This window comes from Salvelinus alpinus, chromosome 13 (genome assembly GCF_045679555.1).
Source record: "Salvelinus alpinus chromosome 13, SLU_Salpinus.1, whole genome shotgun sequence".
Lineage (NCBI taxonomy): Eukaryota > Metazoa > Chordata > Actinopteri > Salmoniformes > Salmonidae > Salvelinus > Salvelinus alpinus.
The window spans coordinates 51103399-51126324 of record NC_092098.1 but is presented as its reverse complement, the minus strand read 5'-3'; the positions used below and the strand labels follow the sequence as shown (position 1 = coordinate 51126324).

The following is a 22926-nucleotide window of genomic DNA, read 5'->3' as shown; positions in this document are numbered from 1 at the left end:
CATCTATTAAAATGACAGTTACTGTACATTACCACATTACGCAGTCTGCCGTCGTGTTGATTAACTGACTGGACTTTTGGGTAGGCTACATACAAACAAAATAACTGCTCTCAGTGCCAGAGACGAGGCACAGGACAATACCAAGCCACAGTTATTCTCAACTGAGTCCCCAAAAAATCTGTGTATCAAGGAGTTTATTTTAAACACAGTTCTTTTGGTGACTGACAACCTTTACAGAGTTTTTTCCCCCCCAATCCCCGTTGGGCACAACCTTTTCAATCACACAAACAAGACCTGTATCTGATGGGCACATGTGAGAGAGGGGGGGTCGCATTCAGATTGAGGATGCCTCTGGTTTCTCTCTGCCTTGGAAGAATGGAACTCTTTGTCCTCTGGACCACAGCGACAGGTCTATTTGGGGTTAGTGAAGATACTGTACATGGGGATGTTTGTGATCTGTCGACAGGGGTTTGGACTAGAACATTGGTGCTTGCTGTTTAGGGGTTTCACGTTGTGACATCGGCTGTTGTAAAATAAAAAAGGGCTTTATAAATACATTTGATTGATTGATTGATAGAATGACAAGGTGAGAGGGAAAGGGTTGGATGATGGGATGGACGTTTAATAGTGCCTTAATAGCCCTCTCTGACATTCAGCATCCCTCCACCTCCCAATCCCTCCTCTACCTCTAAGTGAAGAGAAAGTAGTGAGGACTAACAAGCAATAAAATACTGTCTGTGTCTAGGGGGATCAAAACAAGATGTCTAGCATTAGAGCATTAGAGCATTAGAGCATTAGAGCATTAGAGCATTAGAGCATGTGTATTCTGTATGGTCGCTCTGGAAGGAGCTTTCTGTCACGTTGAGGCTTTTAATTCCTAAACGACGGGAAAGGCGGAGAGAAAAGGGGGAGCAGCGGGGGGGTGGGGTGTGTGAAGGTATGCAGGTGAATGTAGAGATGGAGATCTCTACAGGTGAATGAGTTTACCGGACACCTGCGTACCTGTCTGTCGGGAAAACCCCCACAGACAGAGAATGAATGTTTTTGAATCTACAATACAGGAGGCTGTTCCAGGCCTTGTAGATTAGGGTGTCTACTGTCTGGAGTGCCGTAAACTTTCCCTGTCTCTGAGAGTTGTCCTTTGTGGTGTGTGTGTGTGTGTGTGTGTGTGTGTGTGTGTGTGCATTTGTGTGTGTGTGTGTGCATTCGTGTGTGTGTGTGATTACTCAGGCCAAGGATAGCCCCCCCCCCCCCAAATATCCAGAACTAGTCAATTAGAAAAGGATTAGAGATCCATCAGACCGTCTGACCGACCAACTAGACCAGGAGGCTAACAGGAAACTGAGAAGTCCGTCCAATCCACACAGGTTTGAACCTCCAGATAAAGAGAGCCAGGGAGAGCAAGAACACTTGATCTTAGAATTGGCACCTACAGGGTACACCGGGGGGGGGGGGGGGGGGGGGGGCAGTACAGTAAGTCGGAAGCAGAGGCAGAAACCTGTGTTTGTAATTGAATGCAAAGAGCGCGGATATTTACACATTTGTTATTGCTCATGCCAATCTGACATACCATAGCATCATCGATTGCCCAGCGAACCAGAAAGACCAACTCATAAAAAAAAAACGCATGTCAGTAGTTTATTCAATCGGAACACATTCTCCATATCACGTAGAACATTTTCAAGCATTACAACCAAACAAATTGAAACCGTTCAATACTTTTGAACATACCTCATTTCAAGAGTAAACATATTTTGAATTGGTCCGAAAGAACTTAGCTAATGTAATCCATTTCCTCTTTTTTTGGGGGGGGGGATTGGTTTTCTTTCTGATAGATGTAGATATATATATATATATATATATATATATATATATATATAGTATTTATTTAACCTTTATTTAACCAGGAAAAGCCCATTGAGACCCAGAGTCTCTTTTTTCAAGGGAGACCTGGCCAAGGCAGAAACAATCATTATATATAAACGTTTAAACACCAAGCTGTATATAAATAACATCAACAGTGTGTCCTTATACATATATATATATCTCATTACACATACAGTACACAAATACGTGTACAAATGACACGGTATAGAAATGTAATATAACATTGGTGCGTTATGAAACAATGGAACATGTATATAATGAATATTCCTAGTTCAATCTGTACATCAGTCTTATCTTGATGCTATTGTGGTAATATTTCACAGTAGGTAACATTCAGTGCGTTCAAGACCATGTAATATAAGCCGTGAACACAAGTCACGTGTTCTCAAAAGGGACGGTTTAATTGGCCGAGCTGGTGGAGAAGTATACAGTTTCTGAAGTGCCTAGGGTGGCCTAGGTAGAAAGTGTGTACAGTCTCTATGGTTCTCTATGAGAGAGAGAGACAACATGCAGATCCATGCTAAACATTTGATATGGATAATTGGTCATAAAACTATAATGACATTGGTCAAATAAGTATCAATCAATCTGTCAATCAATCAATCAATCAATCAATTAATCTATTTATCAATCAATTAGTTGGTTATTTTAAATATTGCTGTGTCCACTCCCTATTTCAGCTTCTGGTTTTCTTCTGTGTGTTCAGAATCGCCCCTGTCAATCGCCTCATGACCTGTTGTCAGAGCAGTTTTTGGAGGGAGCCGGAAAGCTCATCACTCCAGCACCGCATCATCATCATCTTCCTCCACCTCCTCTTCCTCCTGGCGGAGCTCATGTGTGACTGGGGGGGGGTTTGGGAGTCGGGACTTGGACAGGGACAGTCCAGCCTCTAAACACTTTAACACTCACTATGGTGCGTTGTGTTCCTCATGGGTCAGCCTGTGTCCTTTAGTTACCCCTGGGCCCTGGGTGAGTGATTCACGTGTTGCTATGGGGACCTCCGTCCTCCTTAGATAATGTTGCCCCGGGGCCCGTGGTGGGTGGCAATAGAAAGCCCACCTGACTGGTGACGGTGGTTGCGATAATGGAAGTTCATGGACTTGGCAATGCAGAGGGAAAGATCAGGTCATGGCATCTCTCTTCCTCTCCTCGGTTTTAATCTGGAGACTGGAAAGTATTTATGACTGTAAGCTATTAATAGCGACTAGCCACCATCCACACGTTCCATTCAAGAACATGATCACTTGCCAGTCCGGTGCCAACCAGGTCATGGATGTATAGGCCTCTGTGTTTAGCCTATAGCAGCAGCCCGACCACCTGAACACAGAGAAAAGGGTCCTCATGTTTTGTATTGTAACTTCAGACTGAGAACTCTGAATTGACCCGACATTGAACAGGGAGGGATGTTGAACTTATGAACTCGTGAAACTCGAGAGCTCTAATACTAAAGTTTAATCCCTATAGGTCATTGTAAAGGGGTCTGGGGCATGTTGGTTTTCAAAGCTGAGACTTGTCAAAGGTTAGGGCATGGATGTTGGTCGATTGGTGCTGTATAGTTTAGTTTGTTTGATTTTGGTGGTTGGTTCTGAGAACTCGTGGTGTTCATGCTGGTGGTGGTGGTGGTGCGGCTCGCTCGCATCGGAATGCCTTCCTCTAGTTGGGCTGTGACAGTCCCGTCGCCGTGGCGACGGAAGCCACGAGGAGCGCGACGCTGGCCAGTACCACTGCGCCTCCAGACCGGTACACGACGCGGCGGTTCAGGGGCTGCACCGGCCGGAAGGTATCCACCATGTCCTCGCCGTCCTTAAACTGGAGTTCTGAAAACTTAAGCAGCTGGAAGACAGAACCAACAGACACGCAAAGGTCACGGAGACACAGCTGATACTAATAGTAACAATAAGTAGCATCATATCAAACCAACAGTGTATCTACTGGTAGAGTTTGTTCAACTACTCAAATAACTACTCTGTCACGGTTCTCCACCATATAACTGTTCTGAATGCTATGGTTCTCCACCACATAACTGTTCTGAATGATACGGTTCTCCACCACATAACTGTTCTGAATGCTACGGTTCTCCACCACATAACTGTTCTGAATGCTACGGTTCTCCACCATATAACTGTTCTGAATGCTACGGTTCTCCACCATATAACTGTTCTGAATGCTACGGTTCTCCACCACATAACTGTTCTGAATGCTACGGTTCTCCACCACATAACTGTTCTGAAAGCCACGGTTCTCCACCACATAACTGTTCTGAATGCTACGGTTCTCCACCACATAACTGTTCTGAAAGCCACGGTTCTCCACCACATAACTGTTCTGAATGATATGGTTCTCCACCACATAACTGTTCTGAATGCTGCGGTTCTCCACCACATAACTGTTCTGAATGAAATGGTTCTCCACCACATAACTGTTCTGAATGCTACGGTTCTCCACCACATAACTGTTCTGAATGCTACGGTTCTACACCACATAACTGTTCTAAATGCTACGGTTCTCCACCATATAACTGTTCTGAATGTGACGTTCTCCACCACATAAGTGTTCTGAATGCTACGGTTCTCCACCATATCACTGTTCTGAATGCTACGGTTCTCCACCACATAACTGTTCTGAATGCTACGGTTCTCCACCACATAACTGTTCTGAATGCTACGGTTCTCCACCATATAACTGTTCTGAATGCTACGGTTCTCCACCACATAACTGTTCTGAATGCTACGGTTCTCCACCATATAACTGTTCTGAATACGACGGATCTCCACCATATAACTGTTCTGAATGCGACGGTTCTCCACCACATAACTGTTCTGAATGCTACGGTTCTCCACCACATAACTGTTCTGAATGCTACGGTTCTCCACCACATAACTGTTCTGAATGCTACGGTTCTCCACCACATAACTGTTCTGAATGCTACGGTTCTCCACCACATAACTGTTCTGAATGCGACGGTTCTCCACCATATAACTGTTCTGAATGCGACGGTTCTCCACCATATAACTGTTCTGAATGCGACGGTTCTCCACCACATAACTGTTCTGAATGCGACGGTTCTCCACCACATAACTGTTCTGAATGCTACGGTTCTCCACCACATAACTGTTCTGAATGATACGGTTCTCCACCACATAACTGTTCTGAATGATACGGTTCTCCACCACATAACTGTTCTGAATGCTACGGTTCTCCACCATATAACTGTTCTGAATGCTACGGTTCTCCACCACATAACTGTTCTGAATGCTACGGTTCTCCACCACATAACTGTTCTGAATGATACGGTTCTCCACCACATAACTGTTCTGAATGCTACGGTTCTCCACCACATAACTGTTCTGAATGATACGGTTCTCCACCACATAACTGTTCTGAATGCGACGGTTCTCCACCATATCACTGTTCTGAATGCTACGGTTCTACACCACATAACTGTTCTGAATGCTACGGTTCTCCACCACATAACTGTTCTGAATGCTACGGTTCTCCACCACATAACTGTTCTGAATGCTACGGTTCTCCACCACATAACTGTTCTGAATGCGACGGTTCTCCACCACATAACTGTTCTGAATGCTACGGTTCTCCACCACATAACTGTTCTGAATGCTACGGTTCTCCACCACATAACTGTTCTGAATGCTACGGTTCTCCACCACATAACTGTTCTGAATGCGACGGTTCTCCACCACATAACTGTTCTGAATGCTACGGTTCTCCACCACATAACTGTTCTGAATGCTACGGTTCTCCACCACATAACTGTTCTGAATGCTACGGTTCTCCACCATATCACTGTTCTGAATGCTACGGTTCTCCACCACATAACTGTTCTGAAAGCCACGGTTCTCCACCACATAACTGTTCTGAATGCTACGGTTCTCCACCACATAACTGTTCTGAATGCTACGGTTCTCCACCACATAACTGTTCTGAATGATACGGTTCTCCACCATATAACTGTTCTGAATGCTACGGTTCTCCACCACATAACTGTTCTGAATGCTACGGTTCTCCACCACATAACTGTTCTGAATGATATAGCTCTCCACCACAACTGTTCTGAATGCTACGGTTCTCCACCACATAACTGTTCTGAATGCTACGGTTCTCCACCACATAACTGTTCTGAATGCTACGATTCTCCACCACATAACTGTTCTGAATGCTACGGTTCTCCACCACATAACTGTTCTGAATGCTACGGTTCTCCACCACATAACTGTTCTGAATGCTACGGTTCTCCACCACATAACTGTTCTGAATGCTACGGTTCTCCACCACATAACTGTTCTGAATGATACGGTTCTCCAACACATAACTGTTCTGAATGATACGGTACTCCACCACATAACTGTTCTGAATGCTACCGTTCTCCACCACATAACTGTTCTGAATGATACGGTTCTCCACCACATAACTGTTCTGAATGCTACGGTTCTCCACCACATAACTGTTCTGAATGCTACGGTTCTCCACCATGTAACTGTTCTGAATGCAACGGTTCTCCACCACGTAACTGTTCTGAATGCTACGGTTCTCCACCACATAACTGTTCTGAATGCTACGGTTCTCCACCACATAACTGTTCTGAATGCTACGGTTCTCCACCACATAACTGTTCTGAATGCGACGGTTCTCCACCATATAACTGTTCTGAATGCTACGGTTCTCCACCACATAACTGTTCTGAATGCTACGGTTCTCCACCACATAACTGTTCTGAATGCTACGGTTCTCCACCACATAACTGTTCTGAATGTGACGGTTCTCCACCACATAACTGTTCTGAATGCTACGGTTCTCCACCACATAACTGTTCTGAATGCTACGGTTCTCCACCACATAACTGTTCTGAATGCTACGGTTCTCCACCATATCACTGTTCTGAATGCTACGGTTCTCCACCACATAACTGTTCTGAAAGCCACGGTTCTCCACCACATAACTGTTCTGAATGCTACGGTTCTCCACCACATAACTGTTCTGAAAACCACGGTTCTCCACCACATAACTGTTCTGAATGCTACGGTTCTCCACCACATAACTGTTCTGAATGATACGGTTCTCCACCATATAACTGTTCTGAATGCTACGGTTCTCCACCACATAACTGTTCTGAATGCTACGGTTCTCCACCACATAACTGTTCTGAATGATATAGCTCTCCACCACAACTGTTCTGAATGCTACGGTTCTCCACCACATAACTGTTCTGAATGCTACGGTTCTCCACCACATAACTGTTCTGAATGCTACGGTTCTCCACCACATAACTGTTCTGAATGCTACGGTTCTCCACCACATAACTGTTCTGAATGCTACGGTTCTCCACCACATAACTGTTCTGAATGCTACGGTTCTCCACCACATAACTGTTCTGAATGCTACGGTTCTCCACCACATAACTGTTCTGAATGATACGGTTCTCCACCACATAACTGTTCTGAATGATACGGTTCTCCACCACATAACTGTTCTGAATGCTACCGTTCTCCACCACATAACTGTTCTGAATGATACGGTTCTCCACCACATAACTGTTCTGAATGCTACGGTTCTCCACCACATAACTGTTCTGAATGCTACGGTTCTCCACCACATAACTGTTCTGAATGCTACGGTTCTTCACCACATTACTGTTCTGAATGATACGGTTCTCCACCACATAACTGTTCTGAATGATACGGTTCTCCACCATATAACTGTTCTGAATGCTACGGTTCTCCACCGTATCACTGTTCTGCTTTCAGAGTGTTTCCTAATGTACCAACAAGACGTTGGGTTAAACAGCTGCTGTACCTGGTTTTTGCTGAGAGGAATGGGCTTCTCAAACACGGTCCAGACCACAGACTCAGTGCAGTTGGGAGTGGTGAGGGAGCCTTTGTAACGGTAGTAGTTGGTCAGGTTCTGCTGGGGAGGAATCAGCTGCTCCAGAGACACATCACTCAGAGTGGCTTGAGCATCTGCAACAGCACAGCGTACAATCAGAAACATTGAGCCCTGAAACAAATGGAGACAAATTGTATCTGCTACACAGAACTTATATTAATCTTAGCAAAACATTCGTGTTGGTACATGCCAACAGACAAGACATGGGAGAAACATAGAGCATTGAAACAAATTGTATCTGCGATGCACAAGTTACATACAAAAGGGTACATTAATCTTGGCATGAACTCATGAAAATATTTGGCATCTGGAGGCAGATAGGACAAGACACAGAGGAAAGCATTGAAGACATTAGTGAAGATATCAAATCTTCTCAGTCTCTTTTGTTGCATGTCAATTAAATGAAACTAAGGATGAACAGTATCTGCTATACAGGAGGAGCATACACAGAACGTATCGTGTACATTATTACATGTACAAAGATGTGAGATGGTTTCCAGCTTCGTAAATCAAATTTATGATACATGCCATATCTTTAGCAAGATGGATCTGTATAACCCATACATTAGTTGTGAAATATACTCACCAGTCGTACTGATGCTCTGGAGAGATCTAACATTAGCTATAAAATATACTCACGAGTCGTCCTGATGCTCTGGAGAGCTTTTACAATGGGGTCATATTTTCGGTTTTCACTGAGAGATTCCTGACAACGGTACAAAATAAGAATCATGACTCGAGTATACAGTGCCTTCAGAGAGTATTCACACCCCTTGACCTTTTCCACACTTTGTTGAGTTACAGCCTGCATTTCAAATGGATTTACATTTAAATGCTGTGTCACTGGCCTATGCATAATACCCCATATTCTATTTATTTTAATTAATAATTTAAAAAACGACAAGCTGGAAGGTCTTGAGTCAATAAGTATTCAACCCCTTTGTTATGACAAGCCTAAATAAGTTCAGGAGTAAACATTTGCTGAACAAGTCACATTATAAGTTGCATGGACTCACTTTGTGTTCAATAATAGTGTTTACCATGATTTTTTTAAGGACTACCTCAGCTCTGTACCCCACACATACAGATAATTGTAAGGTCCCTCAGTGAATTTCAAACACAGATTCAACCACAAAGACCAGAGAGGTTTCCAATGCCTTGCAAAGAAGGGCACCAATTGGTAACTGGGTAAAAAAAAATATATATAAAAAAAAAGCAGACATTGAATATCCCTTTGAATTTACATTTAGGATGGTGTATCAATACACCCAGTAACGAGAAGATACAGGTGTCCTTCCTAACTTCCTTCCTAACTCAGTTGCCAGAGAGGAAGGAAACCGCTCAGGGATTTCACAATGAGGCCAATGGTGACTTTAGAATAGTTACAGAGTTTAATGGCTGTGATAGGAGAAATTGAGGATGGATCAACAACATTGTAGTAAGTATTTGAGATTGAGAAGTAACCTATTTAACAGAGTGAAAATAGGGAAGCCTGTACAGAATACAAATACTCCAAAACATGCATCCTGTTTGGAACAAGGCACTAAAGTGATACTGTAAAAATTGTGCCAAAGCAATTGACTTTTTGTCCTGAAGACAAAGTGTTATGTTTGTGTCAAATCCAATAAAACACATTACGGAGTACCATTCTCCATATTTCAAGTATAGCGGAGGCTGCATCATGTTATGGGTATGCTTGTAATCGTTAAGGACTGGGGAGTTTTGCAGGATAAAAAAGAAATGGAATAAAGTTAAGCACAGGCAAAACCCTATCCAAAACCTATGGCAAGACCTAAAAATGGTTGTCTAGCAATGATCAACAACCAATGTGACAGAGCTTGAAGAATTTTGAAAAGAATAAATGGGCAAATGTTGAACAATCCAGGTGTGGAAAGCTCTTAGATATTTAACCAGAACGACTCACAGCTGTAATCGCTGCTAAAGGTGCTTCTACAAAGTATTGACTCAGGGGTGAATACTTATGTAAATGAGATATTTATGTATTTCATTTTCAATAAATTTGGCTAACTTTTCTAAAATATATGATTTGACTTTGTCATTATGGGGTATTGTGATGTCATTATGGGGTATTATGATGTCATTATGGGGTATTGTGTGTAGATGGGTGGGAAAAACAACAACAATATTTAATCCATTTTGTATTCAGGCTGTAACACAACAAAACGTAGAATACGTCAAGGGGTGTGAATACTTTCTGAATGCACTGTATATATATATACACATAAATACACGTCAATATACAAACACACAGTATATCACATACAAGACAAATGCAGGGTGCTATGATGTCATTTCATTTACAAGTGTTGCCACGGATATGTGTATTCAAAAGTCAAAAGACTGACTTGCTATATGGCAAAAAACCATTCAAACATATTGAAATGTTAACCTCGTAGAAAAATCCCAGGACTGCAACTCCGGATGGATCTTTCAAGGCATCTCCCAAGTTTGAGTGCTGCTGTTTCATGTGAACAATATGCAGCTGTAGAAAAGTAAAAGACTCCGTTTCAGCTCATTTTCAATTGGACTGTGATCCTCTGTTATGGATTGACACTGATAAGAACATTTAAAGAAACAAAACATTTTTAAAAAGTGTGTTCGTGTGCGTCAAAATCAAAATCAAACTTTATTGGTCACACACACACACACACGGTTAGCAGATGTTATTGCGAGTGTAGTGAAATGCTTGTGCTTCTAGTTCCGACAGCGCAGCAATATCTAACAAGTAATCTAACAATTCCACAACAACTTCCTAATAGACACAAATCTAAGTAAGGAATGGAATAAGAATATAAACATAAAAATATATGGATGAGTAATGAGAGAGCGGCATAGGCAAGATGCAGTAGATGGTATAAAACACAGTATATTGCATCTTGCCTATGCCGCTCAGTGTCAGTGTGTGTGTGTGTGTGTGTGTGTGTGTGTGTGTGTGTGTGTGTGTGTACCTCCATAGGGTACTGCTCTCCGTCGATGGTGTGTTCTGACCCCGGTCCTCCTTTCTTGCCCCAGTGCAGGTGGAACTGCACTGCCTTATAGGGCATCTCCAGGTCTCCACCAATCACATAGGCATCGTGAAGCACGCTCACCTGAACTGGAGGGGATAACACAGTGGAAATTAGATTAACAAAAATATAGATGTTATATAGATCTTTCTAGATGTTTGTTGCTAGGAAACGACATGCTTCTGGGAGGGAAGTGGTGGGTTATTGGGATCAACAACAACATGTTTTGTCTTTGAATGTAAACAATTTCAATAAATAAAAGCATCTTCACATAATTTAGATAAAGTTTAGGTAGGCATGAGGAAAGACTGTTCAGGGGCCTTAATGAAACATACCAGAGTGTCCATTGTTTTTGATCGGGCCTTAATGAAACATACCAGAGTGTCCATTGTTTTTGATCGGGCCTTAATGAAACATACCTGAGTGCCCATTGAAAGACTGTTTAGTGTCCTTAATGAAACATACCAGAGTGTCCATTGTTTTTGATCGAGCCTTGGAAGGAATCCTGGTACTGTTTGAATTGGAAAGGTGTGAGGCGCTTGTCTGGTACGGTCTTCCTGTGGACGATGTTGATGGGGGATTGGTTCTCGCCAGCACAGACTCTGTTGACACGTTCCCACTTCTCTGGTCCTGTAGAACAGTGAGGATAAAAATACACATCATCTGGGTGACAGCAAGACACACACCAGGAATGTTCTAGTTCATTATATCTGTCTGAGTAAAACTGTTGAGGAGTGGGTAAGTGTTTCATTGGGAGGGAGGGAGAGAGGGAGGGAGAGAGGGAGGGAGAGAGGGAGAGAGGGAGGGAGGGAGGGAGGGAGGGAGGGAGGGAGGGAAAGGAGGGAGGGAGGGAGGGAGGGAGGGAGGGAGGGAGGGAGGGAGGGAGGGAGGGAGGGACAGGGAGGGAGGGAGGGAGGGACAGGTTTGGACGGATGGACAGGAGGGAGGGAGGGAGGGAGGGACAGGTTTGGACGGATGGACAGGTAGGAAAGGAAGTGGATTTATTGCTATAACTGTCATGTCCCTGCTTAAATAACTTGAACTTGTGACATGACAAACATGAACTAAAGGATGCAGTCAGTGTTTTCACTGTGTTGTGTGGACAGATTTAACATGACATTTCTTGTTCATCACTGTGTTGTGTGGACAGATTTAACATGACATTTCTTGTTCATCACTGTGTTGTGTGGACAGATTTAACATGACATTTCTTGTTCATCACTGTGTTGTGTGGACAGATTTAACATGACATTTCTTGTTCATCACTGTGTTGTGTGGACAGATTTAACATGACATTTCTTGTTCATTACTGTGTTTCAAACTCACCATTACAAGGGGTGTCACAGGTATGTTGGGACTGGTAGCACCAATCTGAAACAACATGACAAATATCAGTAAGCCATACATGATCAGAATACATTCTAATCCTATGGCAGCCCCATACATTCTAATCCTATGGCGGCCCCATACATTCTAATCCTATGGCGGCCCCATACATTCTAATCCTATGGCGGCCCCATACATTCTAATCCTATGGCCCCATACATTCTAATCCTATGGCCCCATACATTCTAATCCTATGGCGGCCCCATACATTCTAATCCTATGGCGGCCCCATACATTCTAATCCTATGGCCCCATACATTCTAATCCTATGGCCCCATACATTCTAATTCTATGACGGCCCCATACATTCTAATACTATGGCTGCCCCATACATTCTAATCCTATGGCCCCATACATTCTAATCCTATGACGGCCCCATACATTCTAATCCTATGGCGGCCCCATACATTCTAATACTATGGCTGCCCCATACATTCTAATCCTATGGCGGCCCCATACATTCTAATACTATTGCGGCCCCATACATTCTAATTCTATGACGGCCCCATACAGTCTAATACTATGACGGACCCATACATTCTAATTCTATGGCCCAATATATTCTAATTCTATGGCCCTACACACTCCATATATACATCTCTTTCTGGACGGAGGCAGTTATCACTTGCGTAAACAATGTTAATACACTCATCATATTGTTAACCCTCACAGTTAACAACATTCTGCACTGCAGTCTATTTTGAGAACTCAGAGGAGGGAGGAAGATGGATGTTACAAACAGCAGTTATTCTGGAGAATGACCAGAAACCGCATCCGCAAGATTTCAAAGATATTTATCAAATCTGCCGATTATCAATAGTTCGTTTATTTTCGCTTTTCCGCAAACAATGAATTGTTCAAGTTTTGCTTAAAGTCAACTGTTATTGCCGGTCATACAAATGGCCCTAATACACAGGAATTGTGTTTTCTATTGTTCAAGTACACAAAGGCACACTAACAAGTTTACGTGCTATCAGAATAAATACACACAAAAAAACAATATTTAACATCAAAGGACAACTTTTCACGCTTGTTTTGAAAGTTTATTAATATTTCACAATGGACTTGCATGTTTCCATCTAGCTCTTGCTCTGAGACAAATATCTACTGCTGTCTCGCAGATCGAATATTTATGGAAAATACAAAAACTGAATATAAATTGTTATTAGTACTGGACTGGAAGAGTTTGTCCTCCCGGAGCTGAAGGAAGTGCTGTGAATTGGGTACAAATTCCTGGTTTCTTTCTTTGCCACCGTTGGTTGGTAAGCACATTTCCTTCTGTACTGGTGTGATCACGGCTATAAATACATTTTAAAAAAGCCCAAATAAACTCTGCAGGGGGTTTAGACTTGGAAGGTCACAGAGTGTACCCATATGGTGCCATTATTAATATATTGTTTTCAATAAATAAATAACCTTCAAGCTGATCAAACAAAAGAGACAGCACCATACAGGGAGGAAGAAATAATTAGGAGGAGCACTTTGGGTACTCCAAAACAACCACAGGTGCTCTGGTATGAGAATAGTACTAAAAAATGAAAAATTCTAACCACAAATAGGTGCTAAGTGGCATAACAAAATCCAAGTCCTGGCACTGTTGTGGGTTTGCACCTTTTGGGGTCCCTAAACTAAATTTGGTTTGCCCCCCCCCCCCCCCCCCACACACACCCTTTGCAGTAGAAGATTTCAGTGGCAGAATTGTCTGAAATGTGTTATAAAATTGCAGCATTTAGTTTGCACGCAATTGCAAAATGTCTACAATTGCATAAAACTCGCTTTAAAACTAGCATTTTCTTTGCAACACCATAGCAAAATGTATAGAATTGCAAATCAAATGTGTATTTTAAGGTTATTTTCCTGCAATTCTACACATTTTGCAATTGCGTGCAAACAAAATGCTGTAATTTTATAACACATTTCAGACAATTCTACTAATTTTGCCATAAGGCAGAGATTTTTTTTGTTGTTGCAGTTTTACAGCTAATTTCCTGAAATTCTATCCATTTTGCCATGGGGTGGTGATATATTTTTGCCGTTTTAAAGCTAATTTGTTGCAATTCTACACATTTTGCCATGACTTATGCCATGTTAATAGGATATCTGAGTGAGAATGACTAACACAATCAATAGAGGCCCCATGGAGGTCAGGGCCCTGGGCACTTACCCTGTGAGCCCGGTCAGTATTCGGCCATGATTACTACAAGTCCAGATAGCTAGCTAGACTAACTAGGCTAACTACCAATCTAAACATTGTTAGCTGACTAGGCTAACTACCAATCTAAACATTGTTAGCTGACTAGGCTAACTACCAATCTAAACATTGTTAGCTGACTAGGCTAACTACCAATCTAAACATTGTTAGCTGACTAGGCTAACTACCAATCTAAACATTGTTAGCTGACTAGGCTAACTACCAATCTAAACATTGTTAGCTGACTAGGCTAACTACCGATCTAAACATTGTTAGCTGACTAGGCTAACTACCAATCTAAACATTGTTAGCTAACATGGCTAATTGATTGACTGTTAGTGAGTGACGTAACAATAGATAAACTTCTAAATTACACCTGGTGTATTGTATTATTCTTACTCTCAATAGTAAGTTAAGACCCCGACTGAGTTCCTAAAATAGTTGGGGCCCTAAGCGACCGCTTCTGTCACGTATGCCTGGAGTCGGACCAGGGTTTGCAAGTTGAAAAGTCTTTCAATGTATGGGCTAAGTCATACACCAACGCCTATTGGCTAATGCCTTCATTGGCCAAGTAGCCTCCCCTTCTACCCTGGCCTACATAATCCCTACCCCAACTTCCACCTGTAGAATTAGTTCTAGGAGTTAAACTTCCTAGATGACTTCATGTCCGTTACCAAGTGCACTAGCAGCACCATCAGAACCGTTATCTTTCACTATTGTCCAACAAAAAAAAGATAAATATCCTCTAAAGGCATTTGTAAACCATGCATGAGTGGAATAGTGTATTTTAAAAGGCATTTGTAAAACCATTCATGAGTGGAATAGTGTATTTTAAATGGCATTTGTAAAACCATTCATGAGCGGAATAGTGTATTTTAAATGGCATTTGTAAACCCATTCATGAGTGGAATAGTGTATTTTAAAAGGCATTTGTAAACCCATGCATGAGTGAAATAGTGTATTTTAAATGGCATTTGTAAAACCATTCATGAGTGGAATAGTGTATTTTAAAAGGCATTTGTAAAACCATTCATGAGTGGAATAGTGTATTTTAAAAGGCATTTGAAAAACCATTCATGAGTGAAATAGTGTACTTTAAATGGCATTTGTAAAACCATTCATGAGTGGAATAGTGTATTTTAAATGGCATTTGTAAAACCATTCATGAGTGGAATAGTGTATTTTAAAAGGCATTTGTAAACCATTCATGAGTGGAATAGTGTATTTTAAAAGGCATTTGTAAACCCATTCATGAGTGGAATAATGTATTTTAAAAGGCATTTGTAAACCCATGCATGAGTGAAATAGTGTACTTTAAATGGCATTTGTAAAACCATTCATGAGCGGAATAGTGTATTTTAAATGGCATTTGTAAAACCATTCATGAGTGGAATAGTGTATTTTAAAAGGCATTTGTAAAACCATTCATGAGTGGAATAGTGTATTTTAAAAGGCATTTGAAAAACCATTCATGAGTGAAATAGTGTATTTTAAAAGGCATTTGTAAAACCATTCATGAGTGGAATAGTGTATTTTAAATGGCATTTGTAAACCATGCATGAGTGGAATAGTGTATTTTAAAAGGCATTTGTAAACCATGCATGAGTGAAATAGTGTATTTTAAAAGGCATTTGTAAAACCATTCATGAGTGGAATAGTGTATTTTAAATGGCATTTGTAAACCATGCAGGAGTGGAATAGTGTATTTTAAAAGGCATTTGTAAAACCATTCATGAGTGGAATAGTGTATTTTAAAAGGCATTTGTAAACCATGCAGGAGTGGAATAGTGTATTTTAAATGGCATTTGTAAACCATGCAGGAGTGGAATAGTGTATTTTAAAAGGCATTTGTAAACCATGCAGGAGTGGAATAGTGTATTTTAAATGGTATTTGTATACTGATTTCCTCAGAGGAATAGGTATGGGGTGTACTAAGTCTTTTATGAACGCATTTTAAAAACGTACACAGTCCTTAATGTCAATCAATTATCCTACAAAACAAAGCCTGCTTCTGTTAATTGGCATCTAATCAGATTTCCGTGCTCACAATTCCTGTGTGACCAATAGCTGATCTGCTGATAGGCAGACCTCGACGCTACTTTGATCTTTATACCAATGCAGGGCAAAGTAACATTGAACAATGGGTTCTTAAATGGTGTTGAGCTGAGTGCGCACTCCCAGGGAAGCGAGGCTTTGAGCAGCCAAGAAATAGGAAACTGTCAAAGAGAAACAAAAGGCAACGAAAGAAAAATAAATAAGTCTGTCTGCACATTTGCAGACATCGTTAGGATATTAGAACGTGTTAAACAAAGACAGCGAGAGAGAGATCTGAGATGTGTCATGGTGCTTCTCCACACGTTTCTCGGTCTGTAGGCCTATAGGTTGTATAGGGAACTTACTCTAGACTAGATATAGACTTAATTACACAACCTGGTCTCAGAGCATTTTGTATTATTCTGTACGTAAATCTGCCACACTCCATTTTGTATGATATGTTATGTTTTGTATGGTATGTATTCATCACCCATTTCATACGGTATGTTACAAATTACAATTCGTATTATTTGTTACAAATTACAATTCGTATTATATATTACGAATTCGTAAAATGTACAATATGTTACGAATTTGCAAACGTACAATATGTTACAAATTTACAAAACGTGTGATATGTTATGAATTCTAGCTAGGTGGGGTAGGTTAGCTAACATTAACTAGCTGGCTAATATTAGCTAGGCTAGGGGTTAAGGTTAGGATTACGTTTACAGTATGTGTTAGGTTAAAGGGTTAAGGTTAGGGGAAGGGTTAGCTAACATGCTAAGTAGTGGCAAAGTAGCTAAAAGTTAGTAAGTAGTTGAAAAGTTGCTAACTATCTAAACTGATAATGTTGTTTGTTATGAGATTCGAACTCGTTGCCAGATGTTTGTGTTATACACCTACCCCGACAAACCACCCTACATATCATACTAATTTGAACATCTCAGTTTTACATTTACTATGTTACGTCTAGTCTATGAGACCAGGCTGAATTACAAGGGGATATGAAAGAACCATAATAATCAACGATTTACAGATGATATAGCAAATGGGACTATGGTGGTTGGCATGAGGTCAGTGTGTCTTTTGGGATGCAAAGGGAACAATTCCCCCTATAATTTTTATTGGTCAGTTAAGAACCAATTCTTATTTACAATGACGGCCTACAGCGGCCAAACCCGGACGACGCTGGGCCAATTGTGCGCCGCCCTATGGGACTCCCAATCACGGTCGGTTGTGATACAGCCTGGATTCGAACCAGGGTGTCTGTAATGACTCCTCTAGCACTGAGATGCAGTGCCTTAGCAGCTACGCCTCTCGTGAGCCCCAAAGAGCAAGAGCAGAAGGTGCACGAGTGTTAAAACCAACCAGTTCAACCATCTGCATTTTCCCACTTGAGAAAATATTTTTTATATAATGTGATGTAGCTATATTGGCATATGGGGATTTTTGTGTGGACTCAAATAGTGAAAGCTCAAGGTCAAAGGCATCTTCTTATCAGATGCAAAAGCAACGTAGCATGATGTTATCATTTACTTTTGTGGCTGCTATCTTCATCCAAATAGTATGGTATCCAATTTCGTTCTCAGTGGGGACAGCACGGTGTTCTCGACATCCGCAGAGCAGGCAGCCTAATGCAGCCTATAGTTCGTGAGCGCGTTACCCATTTCAGGACTGGGGAAAGCCAACAGATAATGTATTTTTTGTCAATTAAACCGTTAGACCTACCTGTATGAGATCTGAGTTCTCGTGTGTTTTTCCCCAAAAACGTTTGTAGAGATTTACCGTTTCTCCGCAGCTTGTTGTTGGAGCTCGTGCTGCGTCTCGTTGCGGCAAGCACGCAAGTCTCTCTCATTGGCTCGTGCTGAACTCCGTATTGGGTGCAGGTGCACGTGGAAGAATGAATGGGGGTTGCGTGATATAACGGAGCTGTTTTCAAAAGCCGATTCTGAAAACGATATGATGGGCTTCTCTGTTCGTTTTCTTTTAATAGTTGCCCAGCATAATCTACCGGTCATCATGTTAACACCTAAAAACCGACACCTTTGGCACATTGATTTGTTGACAGACAGCGACACTTTAGTTTCACTGTATGTCTTTGAACTTTACTGTGCCACAGTGTTTTCCTGGTGAGGGGAAGGAGAACTGTAGATCTGCCTGCCAGCAATGCGTGGGAAATCTCTATGATGGACATGGCAGGTGTTGAATAGCATTTACGCGCGCGTTTGGGGTGATGATATGCGGCGCGGGACGGAAGCATCTCTCATGTTTGAGGCTAGTTGTGATCATAAGGTAGTAAGTACCCTAATACGTTTTTATTTTATTTATATCAAGTTAGCCTGAGAAGTGTTTTCAATTTCATAGATGCTCAAATATAACATTGGATGATATCTAAGAGGCGGCTCGCGGACACTGGATTTTTTAAAGCCAAACAGGACCTTTCCAAATGAAAGGTAATTTCAACTTCAAATAACTTATACCAAAAATATAACAGCTAAAACTGACTTCAACCAGTTGTTTTTAATGTGTTATTGGTCTACTTGTAATATTTTAATAAACCTATGCTTGAAAGCTGATCAAATACGATATAAATATATTTGTTGTCGTTTAATAAAAAAAAAAATGTAAACCCTTATTTACAACATCAACAATATAAATGTACAACAGTAGTCTGTCTTTCAAAGGGGAACAATGATCAGGTACATCATGAATAAATAGGCCACTCATAGGATGATCAGAGGATGTAATGTGATCTCACTAAGCTGATGTGATCTTTATTAATATGTAGCCAGGACACTATTATTTAACCTCAAAGCTTTGAATGGTAGGAAATTAGTACGTTGTCGCCTGTTTACTTACATTGGATAAGTTAGGCTACAAATTATTTTTACATATATATTTATAGACCTAGTCTTTTTTTTTTTTTACTATACAATAAGTAAATTCCTACTTATCAAAAAAAAAATGTTTCACAAATCTGATTTATTGAACGAATGTAATAGTTTATACAGATATTACAGCTTTCCTTCCAAGTTCAGAATACAATCAATTAAAATCGACTCACCTGCACCAGTGCAGATTTTTAAAAAGGATGCCAGAAAAATGGCTAGGATAAGATGCTGCTTCATTTTGGAGAGCGTCTCTGACAGGTTCGAGCGGCGCAGGGCAACACAATGAGTTATTTTTTCCCCCCAATGTGATCGCATTCTTCTTCCAAGAGGGTCTTATACTTATCTATCATCCTACTCAACAGGAAAGAAACAACCCACGCCTAGCCCCTCCCCCCTCGGATATTACTTCTATTGAATGTCCCCAACCGACAACATCTTCTCTAATCAAATAATTGTACACGAGAAGGCGTGTTAAACGACTGCCACTTAACGAACACCATGCAGGTAGAGATATCTGATAATATAAAGTGACAACTGACCACCTCTGATTTTACTTCAAGCAGCACATCACAAACAATACAACTTTATTGTCCATATGTTTATAGCGAACAACAGAAATGGTCAACCCCCCCCCCCCCACCCCCCCACAGCACACATAACAGGTGAGTCAAGCACAGGTTCTAGCTGCAGTACAGCTCCCTTGCATGGAGAGCATGCTGTGGGGTCAAGGGCCTTGCTCAAGGACCAATGGTAGGGGAATGTCTTGAGGATGTGAACCCAGCAGCCCTACAGTTATCAACCCCTTTTCCGGCGCCCGGCCACAGGAATCGAACCAGACACCTTACAGCTACAGATCCAACTCTTTAACCGCTGGGGCTACCTACCACCCCAAATATATATCCTGTATATTTGTCCGACCGCCACTGCAGTTCCCCTGGTCATGACCCTGACTTTAAATATCCTAGTGGATACGGTGGAAACCTCGGAAAGATGATAGAAAATTGATAAACATCCAGCAGGCCAGTGTCTGTCTGTGTGTGTGTGTGTCTGTGTGTGTGTGTCCATGGTTGAGAGGTATTCCCCATCTGAAATGAGCATTGTACTGGGTTACAGGTTGCTATTCTATAACCTGCCTGTAACCCAGTAACATGCTCTTTCCAGAGGGGGAACACCTCTCAACCACGGACACACACACACACACACACACACACACACACACACACACACACACACACACACAATATGCCCGACCCAAGCTGTGCTGCTCCGATAGTTGCGGCTGAAAAGGACCTATGGTGAATTGGTAAGCAGGTCAGCCCAGTACAGCTAGGCTAGGTTGGGTTGGGCTAGGCTAGGTTGGGCTAGGCTAGGTTGGGCTAGGCTAGGTTGGGTTGGGCTAGGCTAGGTTGGGCTAGGTTGGACTAGGCTAGGTCGGGTTGGGCTAGGCTAGGTTGGGCTAGGTTGGACTAGGCTAGGTTGGGCTCAGCTAGGTTGGGCTAGGCCAGGTTGGGCTAGGTTGGGCTCGGCTAGGTTGGGCTCGGCTAGGTTGGGCTAGGTTGGGCTCGGCTAGGTTGGGCTCGGCTAGGTTGGGCTCGGCTAGGTTGGGCTCGGCTAGGTTGGGCTCGGCTAGGTTGGGCTCGGCTAGGTTGGGCTCGGGCTAGGCTAGGTTGGGCTAGGTTGGGCTAGGTTGGGCTCGGCTAGGTTGGGCTCGGTTAGGTTGGGCTCGGCTAGGTTGGGCTCGGCTAGGTTGGGCTCGGCTAGGTTGGGCTAGGCTAGGTTGGGCTAGGCTAGGTTGGGCTCGGCTAGGTTGGGCTCGGCTAGGTTGGGCTCGGCTAGGTTGGGCTCGGCTAGGTTGGGCTAGGCTAGATTGGGCTCGGCTAGGTTGGGCTCGGCTAGGTTGGGCTCGGCTAGGTTGGGCTCGGCTAGGTTGGGCTCGGCTAGGTTGGGCTCGGCTAGGTTGGGCTCGGCTAGGTTGGGCTCGGCTAGGTTGGGCTCGGTACTGTGACATTATTGTAACATTTGAAGCACTTAAAAGACAGGTTCCTTCTGTTTATCGTTATCATATTCAACCCCTCTTCAAATATACTGAATGGTACTGGAAAGGTTGTTATATCAGCATCACAATAGTTATTATTGTTTTATACCAATAATGTTAAAATAACATTTATGCAAATGAACAGCTAATATTATTGACCTGTAAAAACTCTTTCATTTGCGTGACTTTGTATTGTACAAGAGTCTACCTGTTACAACACCGCATATAGATCTGTTTCCATGTTGCTGTCCCCCTCTAAACCACTAGGGTTTCCATGTTATTGTCCCCCCCCCCCCCCCGTACCACTAGGGTTTCCATGCTACTGTCCCCCTCTAAACCACTAGGGTTTCCATGCTACTGTCCCCCTCTAAACCACTAGGGTTTCCATGCTAGTGTCCCCCTCTCTACCACTAGGGTTTCCATGCTACTGTCCCCCTCTAAACCACTAGGGTTTCCATGCTACTGTCCCCCTCTAAACCACTAGGGTTTCCATGCTACTGTCCCCCTCTAAACCACTAGGGTTTCCATGCTACTGTCCCCCTCTAAACCACTAGGGTTTCCATGCTACTGTCCCCCTCTGTACCACTAGGGTTTCCATGCTACTGTCCCCCGCTAAACCACTAGGGTTTCCATGCTACTGTCCCCCTCTAAACCACTAGGGTTTCCATGCTACTGTCCCCCTCTAAACCACTAGGGTTTCCATGCTACTGTCCCCCTCCATACCACTAGGGTTTCCATGTTACTGTCCCCCTCTAAACCACTAGGGTTTCCATGCTACTGTCCCCCTCTAAACCACTAGGGTTTCCATGCTACTGTCCCCCTCTAAACCACTAGGGTTTCCATGCTAGTGTCCCCCTCTAAACCACTAGGGTTTCCATGCTACTGTCCCCCTCTGTACCACTAGGGTTTCCATGCTACTGTCCCCCTCTAAACCACTAGGGTTTCCATGCTACTGTCCCCCTCCATACCACTAGGGTTTCCATGCTACTGTCCCCCTCCATACCACTAGGGTTTCCATGCTACTGTCCCCCTCTGTACCACTAGGGTTTCCATGCTACTGTCCCCCTCTAAACCACTAGGGTTTCCATGCTACTGTCCCCCTCTAAACCACTAGGGTTTCCATGCTACTGTCCCCCTCTAAACCACTAGGGTTTCCATGCTACTGTCCCCCTCCATACCACTAGGGTTTCCATGCTACTGTCCCCCTCCATACCACTAGGGTTTCCATGCTACTGTCCCCCTCCATACCACTAGGGTTTCCATGCTACTGTCCCCCTCCATACCACTAGGGTTTCCATGCTACTGTCCCCCTCTAAACCACTAGGGTTTCCATGCTACTGTCCCCCTCTAAACCACTAGGGTTTCCATGTTAGTGTCCCCCTCCGTACCACTAAGGAGTCCCACAGCAACAACATGGAACAATCAGAACATTACAAAATGATTACACTTTATCCTGTTCTCCCCATCTCTGTAGTATGTTGCCCCTCCTTACCTGTCTGTCCACCTTGGCCTCTCACCTCCTGGTCATAGAGGGGAAGCCTCTCACCTCCTGGTCATAGAGGGGAAGCCTCT

The 22926-nt window shown here is 42.7% G+C and overlaps 1 protein-coding gene across 2 annotated transcripts; it reads right to left on the bottom strand.

The window, feature by feature from the left end:
- Positions 1-1615: 1615 nt before the first annotated feature.
- LOC139537875 (carbonic anhydrase 4-like) lies at positions 1616-19659 on the bottom strand. Of its 2 annotated transcripts, none has more exons than XM_071339735.1 (8): positions 19493-19659; positions 12141-12185; positions 11280-11444; positions 10758-10903; positions 10199-10291; positions 8428-8494; positions 7699-7862; positions 1616-3720 (listed from the first exon to the last, which is right to left on the bottom strand). In XM_071339735.1, the coding sequence occupies exons 1-8, from the start codon at positions 19632-19634 to the stop codon at positions 3541-3543; spliced, it is 1002 nt and encodes a 333-aa protein (XP_071195836.1). In that variant the 5' UTR covers positions 19635-19659; the 3' UTR covers positions 1616-3540. The 2 variants fall into 2 exon arrangements, with proteins under 2 accessions (XP_071195836.1, XP_071195839.1); XM_071339738.1 differs by lacking the exon at positions 19493-19659 and adding an exon at positions 18157-18298 and having other exon boundaries at positions 3408-3720.
- Between the last annotated feature and the right edge of the window lie 3267 nt (positions 19660-22926).